The 6,721-nt window shown below is 50.2% G+C and overlaps 1 protein-coding gene across 1 annotated transcript; it reads right to left on the reverse strand.

Moving 5' to 3' along the window:
* Positions 1 to 87: 87 nt before the first annotated feature.
* LOC123133833 (uncharacterized) lies at positions 88 to 2,584 on the reverse strand (the record flags this gene model as incomplete). The annotated part of the gene is given in 7 exon segments (XM_044553238.1): positions 88 to 484; positions 619 to 877; positions 969 to 1,077; positions 1,382 to 1,441; positions 2,034 to 2,166; positions 2,275 to 2,328; positions 2,441 to 2,584. Coding segments are annotated over 7 exon segments (858 nt in total), but the record flags the coding sequence as incomplete, so codon positions are not given.
* Positions 2,585 to 6,721: the final 4,137 nt, after the last annotated feature.

Genomic DNA, 6,721 nt, shown 5'->3' on the forward strand with positions numbered 1-6,721 from the left:
TATAAGGGGTCTCTTTCACTTTACCCTACACATGTATATGTATTGGCCTTTGGCCCTCCTGTGAATGCAGTTGCTCATTATCCAACAGCCTTGACAAATCCTACCACACCTCATAGGCGGAACGAGAAACGTGTTCATTAGCAAGCATATCCAGCGAACGAGCCCACAGTTCTGCGAGAGCATGCTGTGAATTTCGACCGAATTTAACGCGTGTCCATTTGTTGAATTGCGTGCGCACACACACATAACGCACCTGCAAGGCTGCAACTATGCCAAGTACAGTTGCACGCACACCTGGAAGTTTTAACCGTAGTGTTCTCCACGCCGCTGAGAAGGCTTCATCATAATGCAGCATTTTCCAGCATGTCGGAGACGGGGGCAGTTTTCAGGATGTTGGAGACGACGCTGCCAGTAACATGTCCATCTTCCTGTTGCTGTCTGGAGTGCCAAGCACACAAGCCAGTGGATCCTCCTCAAATAATCCCTGCAAACGTGAACATAGAAGCAGGCACTCACTGAGTTACTGTTGGTTAATTTGGCTATCCGACCTCTTCTAGTACTACCGATGTTAAGGGGTATTATTTGGATCTAACAAGCTGCAAATAAAACTAAACTTACAACGTTTGCACTTGATTCGACCTCAGCATCGGCATTGTTTGCTTCAGACTTCTCCAACCTTTCTATATCTTTCTTCTTCACCACTTCTATAAGTTCCTCCTTCAACCTTTCCATAAAAGCGTTGTCCACATACGAATGGCGTTGGCGCCACCTGAAAAGTTGCTTCTCTTGATGCTCATCACCCAACAGATGATCAGCTACATAGTGCCTCTTTAGAACTTCAACCAGTGACTTGTCAGTGCTATGGTTATTGAGTATTCTGTGAATGGATCAAATTGTTAGTTGAAACAGCCAAGTCAGATATTGAGGAAAAAGATGTAAAGCGTCATGCATTAGTTCACAAACTTTACATTTTAGCTAGCTCCCTCTTCGTGTGTTCTTCTCCATGCTCCAAAAGCATTGCAGCAAAATCCTTCTGGAGATCATAATACAGCATCTTCATGTACAAGGAAAAACAACCTGAAATATAGCTTCATGGAATTAGCACTTCCAGTGCAAAAGACAAAACGTTGGTTCATGGACACCGTATAAAGAAAGAGTCAACCATGAAGTGATTTCTGAGATTGAGTCCATGTTCATATCCAGATCATGTTTTATGGCACAAACTAGAAGCTGGAACATACTAGCAGGTTCAGTTAAAACCCAAAATTTGGAAGGTTCTAAGTACTTGTTAGTGCATATATACCATAAAATGCTTTTACAGACGTCACTATGAATATTAATTTACAGGGGGCAGTGGCAGGTTGAAAGCCTTCAGGTTTACCGCAACCGTAGCCCAACATCAGTATTCCAGGAGGACGTGGAGCCCCAAGAAATTTCTGAACTGCACAAAAGAGTATAAGTAAGCATCTGCATGTATGATACCAACGGCGAGTCCCTGCAGCAGCAAACTCAACAATCATACTTGTGTAGCTTTACAGTGTTCAACACCTGTGCGCTCAAGGATATTTGTTCATTTTTGCATAATTGAAATAGGCGTTCGATTGAGGTAGTATTCTGTTCTGAATAGCTTACTAAATGTGTAGGGGCATGGTGAGGTAGTATTTTACTGTACTAAATGTTCACTCTTTTCAATCTGCAGGTATAATAAAAGTTCACTCTATCATTTCTATATGCAGAGTATAACAGCGAAGGCCGTGTACATATCCACAACATTGGTAAATTTGTATCAAAACTGGTATATATGTCTTAACGTGTATGTTTGCTAAGACATTCTTACATGCAATTTTCTTTTGAACTAAATCGAACAAGAGGTAGTACCTTAATCATACTGACCTTAATACAGAATTTAACACAAATTTGTATTGCGCAAAGTAACTGTGTCCAGCATTAAAAACTTCAGGTGATTGGTTCTCATTTGCTACGGCCACAACAAATCAAGCAATCCATTACTTGTAGATCGATAATGGATTCACCTTGTCCCGTCGCAAACCAGAGAGCGAGCAATCCTCCACCGACGCCTGATGCCGCGCCGCTCACGACGCGGGCCACGGACGCGAACAAGCTGCAACTTTGGAACAGCGTATCCTCCAGCGAGCCCACCGGGCCCTGCAGCGGTACCCCCCAAATCAGGAACCCGCCGCCATTAATAACCAGAGCATCAAGCACCGGGCTCTACGAACAAGAAGAAGAGCAGCAGCAGTAGTGCGGACGTACCTGGTCACGCAGGGAGATGTCCAGATCGCGCATCACACCATCCCCCCAGCGCCTCTGCATTAGCCACACAACACCCACGCCCGTCAGTCCGTGAAAGCGCGGAGCAGGAGGAAATTAAGGAGACCTTCGGCCGCGAGGGCCGAGGGAGGAAGCGTTTACGGTGAACCTCGCCCCGTAGGTGCCCGAGGACCTGCTCCAGGAACATCTTCGGCGGCAGCTCCTGCGTCGTCGCCGCACCCGGGGGAGACTGCAGCGATTTGGGTTGGGGAGAAGTGAGGGAGAGAGGATGCCGGGAGGGCGCTCGGGCGTTTGATTTGTGGGGCGGGGTCTTCACTGTTCCTGTTTCATCAGCATACACCAGGGTTGCCGCGCGCTTTTTTGACCGGACTCGGTAGGTGGGGCTCGTGCAATGAGCGCCTGGTGTCCTTAGAGCATCTCCCCTCAAGGCGGCGATTTACGCGCCCGCTGAGGCAAGCCGGCCCTAAAATCAGCACGGACTCGAGCGGGTTTCCAGCCTCCCAGGGTCACCCCAGACCCTTCAGACGCGGATTTAAAACAAAAACAGAATTCGGCAAAGTTCGGTAAATTGAACAAAATGTTCGGCTAAATTCGGCAAACTTGACGTATATTCGACATGTTCGACGTTACATAAGTTATTAAAAAAAACCATCTAAGGGGCGAAGAAGTCGCTGAGCGCGGCGAAGTCGCTGACGTCGCCGCCATCCTCGTCGTCAGCGGCGGCCTTCTCCTTCTTGATGGCGCGGCCGCCCCTGCTGGACCCCTACCCGGCGTCGCCATGGCGGCCTGGTGGCAGCGGCGCGTCGTCATCGCTGTCGTCGAGGACGACGATGCCTCCCTCGTCCCGGCCACGGCGCCGAGCTTCGAAGCGCTCGTAGGCGAGGCGCTGACGCTCCAGCTCCATGCGTGCCCAGTCATCGCACGCCCATTTGAGGGCCGCTGCGTCATCGAGCTCCTCCTCCTTGACGCTGTCGGCGAGCCCCGGCTCCGCCTTGACGGCCGCGAGCCCCGGCTCCGTCTTTCGCTTGACGTAGCGCGGAGGAGCTGAGGAGGAGGCGCGCCTACCGCCCTCGTTGATGACGATGTCGGCGCTGCGCGTGCGCGGACCGAGCGACGTCTCCGCGCCAGACTCGGCCTTCACGCTGAACAGCACCGGCGAGCCGGAAGAGTGGGAGGAGGAGCGGGAGGAGGACTGAGAGGAGGAGCCGAACCTCCTGGGCACCCATGGCCCGGCGCTCCGGCAGGGGAAGGGGGGCGGGGGGGGAGGGCTGCAGGGTATGCCAACGGCGGGTCATTGTCGTCCTCGAGGTAAGCTAGTACCTCGTGGAGTGTGCGGCCCGGGAGCCCCACCAGACGCGGCGCCCGTCGTTGTTCTTGGTGCCGCCTACCACCGGTGCCCCGTTCGTGGACGCCAGCCGTTGCGCCTGCCGGCGCTGGAAGTACTCCGCCCACGACGAGTGGTTGTCGGCGGCGTACTGGGGCAGGGCGCGCTGCTCCTCCGTCATGGACGCCTGCACGCGGTCGACCTCGGCGGCGAAGATGTCGGGGCGCGCGTCGACGTCGGGCACCGGGGAATGAGGACACCCCCGTTGCTGAGCCTCCACCCCGTCCGCCCGGCGCGCATGTCTGGCGGCGCCGGGATGTTGGCCTCGAAGAGGAGGTACGCCTCCCACTCCTGAAACGAGCGGCGGCCGAAGCCGTTGGCCGCCGCGGCGTCTCCGGGGAAAAGTTCGGCCATCGCTGAGGAAAGGGAAAGGGGGGGGAGGGAGATAGGCAGAGCTCGACGGCGGACAGGAGAGAGGCAGAGATCGGCGGCTGGTTCTGGGCTCGGGCTGGTTTGGCCACCGGCGAGGGGGAGCCGCTGGTGTTATAGCCCGCGCCGTGTGTACGCGTGGCGGGAGGGGAGGCGTCGCTGCGTCGCCTGTGAGGAATCAATGGCAGGGCTAACCGGCGACAACCTTGCCATTGGGTCCCCGCGGGAAACTGAGGCATCCTGGGGGAAGACGAGGCGCGGTGTCGCTGACGCGGCTGGCCCGCGGCTCTTTCGCGCCAAAACCGCTAGCCCCGGCGCCGCCCAGGGCGCTGGATTCGGCCTGGGTCCATCGGCGCCAGTTTCGGCCCAAACCAGCGAAAAACGGGCTCCTGGGGACGCGACTGGGCCGATTTTTGAACGACGGCGCGGAAAAAACGCCTGGAGAAGGCCTATCGGAGGCGCGGCTGGAGATACTCTTATTGGTCTGATGTGAGAGGTTTCCAGTTTGTTGAAAAGAAAAAATGTGCTAGTTCGTAAAATTATTGTTTCTTCTTTGTGAGGCCAAAGCTGAGGTGATTTTGATGGTAACTCCAACGTTGGATCACATTTTATGAGCCTATCTATCTAAATTTAAAGGAGCCTTGCTGCTTCCATACAACCCCCCCTCCAAAAAGACATATAAAAGGCAATATGGAATTTGGCAAAACATACACACTTTCTTATGTATTGGGGTTGCCCCGCTGGACCCTATACAGCATGCGTGTACGTCATATGTTTTTTTAGATAAAAGGGGGTGTCAATCCCGCCGTCCCATTTTATAAATGAAATCAGAAGAGAGTCAAGTACATAGGTTTTTCGCCGGGAGCATGTGTTTCAGCATGCTCAGACGCCAGATTACATAGGATTAAATTCTTATACATCAGGCAAGAGAAAGATTATACAGGAGGGAGTGCAGGACTTCCTGCCACTTTTACTACATCTTCCCTCTGTAATAACGCTACTCGACTAATCTTCAATCATGTAGCTCATCACGTCTTTCTCATGGCCTTCATCAGTCTTGACGCCCCCTAGTTCTTTCACCACGCCTCTGAGTTTCTTCCATGGTTGGGTCGGGGATCCCAACAAGTCCAGAGGAGTGACTGGGCTGAGTAGGCAGTGTTTGATGCCACCAGGAGGGCTCCTTGGGGGCGATGTGTATAGGCTTGATGTCTATTACGCAACCTTCTTCTTGTAGACGTCGTTGGACCTCCAAGTGCAAAGGTTTCTAGGACAGTAACAAATTTTCCTTAAGTGGATGACCCATGATTTATCAATCCGTGGAAGGCGTAGGATAAAGATGGTCTCTCTCAAGCAACCCTGCAACCAAATAATAAAGAGTCTCTTGTGTTCCCAACACACCCAATACAATGGTAAATTGTATAGGTGCACTAGTTCGGTGAAGAAATGGTGATACACGTGCAATATGGATGATAGATATAAGTATTTGTAATCTGGAAATATAAAAACAGCAAAGTAACTAACGGTAAAAGTGAGCGAAAATGGTATTTCAATAATAGGAAATAAGGCCTAGGGTTCATACTTTCACTAGTGCAAGTTCTCTCAACAATAATAACATAATTAGATCATATGGCAATCCCTCAACATGCGACAAAAGTCACTCCAAAGTTTCTATCGTGGAGAATATAAGATGAAATTGCTTGTAGGGTACGAAACCACCTCAAAGTTATTCTTTTCGATCAATCCATTGAGCTATTCCTATAAGTGTCACAAACAGCCCTAGAGTTCGTAGTAGAATAACACCATATGACACACATCAATCAACCATAATGTCACCTAGATACTCCAATGTCACCACAAGTATCCGTGGGTCAATTATACGATATGCATCAAACAACTTCAGATTCATAATATTCAATCCAACACAAAGAACGTCAAAGAGTGCCCCAAGATTCCTACCAGAGAAACAAGGACGAAAACTTGCATCAACCCCTATGCATAGATTACCCTAATGTCACCTCGGGAATCCGCAAGTTGAGTGCCAAAGCATACATCAAATGAATCAATAGAATACCACATTTTCACCATGGGCATCCCACGCAAGACATACATCAAGTGTTCTCAAATCCATAATAGTATTCGACCCGATAATAGTGAAATCTCAAGGGTAAAATTCAATTCATCAGAAGAAGGTAGAGGGGAGAAACACCATATGATTCAATTATAGTAACAAAGCTCGTGGTACATTAAGATCGTGCCAAATCAAGAACACTAGAGAGAGAAAGAGATCAAACACATAGCTACTAGTACATACCCTCAGCCCCGAGGGTAAACTTTTGGGGAACGTACACTACTAGGGAAAACCCTATACACAGTGGTATAGCAGTAGCGTCGATTAAAATAGGGCTCTACTGCTAATTTGTAGTAGCACGTTCGTGAGAAGCGCGCTATAGCTTAAACTATAGCAGTAGCGCGTGTTCAGAAACAAGCGCTACCACTATAATATCCACCGTGTTGGCGGTAGGCTAGGAGTAGTAGTAGCGATTTCGAGCAAAGCGCGCTATCGCTATACTCATTGTTGCAGCGCGTTTCCTGCGTACAACGCTACTGCTAAGAAAGAAAAGAAAAATGAAAAAACTAGAAAAATAAATGAAAATGATAGAAGTAGGAAACAGAGAA

This window comes from Triticum aestivum, chromosome 6B (genome assembly GCF_018294505.1).
Source record: "Triticum aestivum cultivar Chinese Spring chromosome 6B, IWGSC CS RefSeq v2.1, whole genome shotgun sequence".
In the NCBI taxonomy this organism is placed as follows: Eukaryota; Viridiplantae; Streptophyta; class Magnoliopsida; order Poales; family Poaceae; genus Triticum; species Triticum aestivum.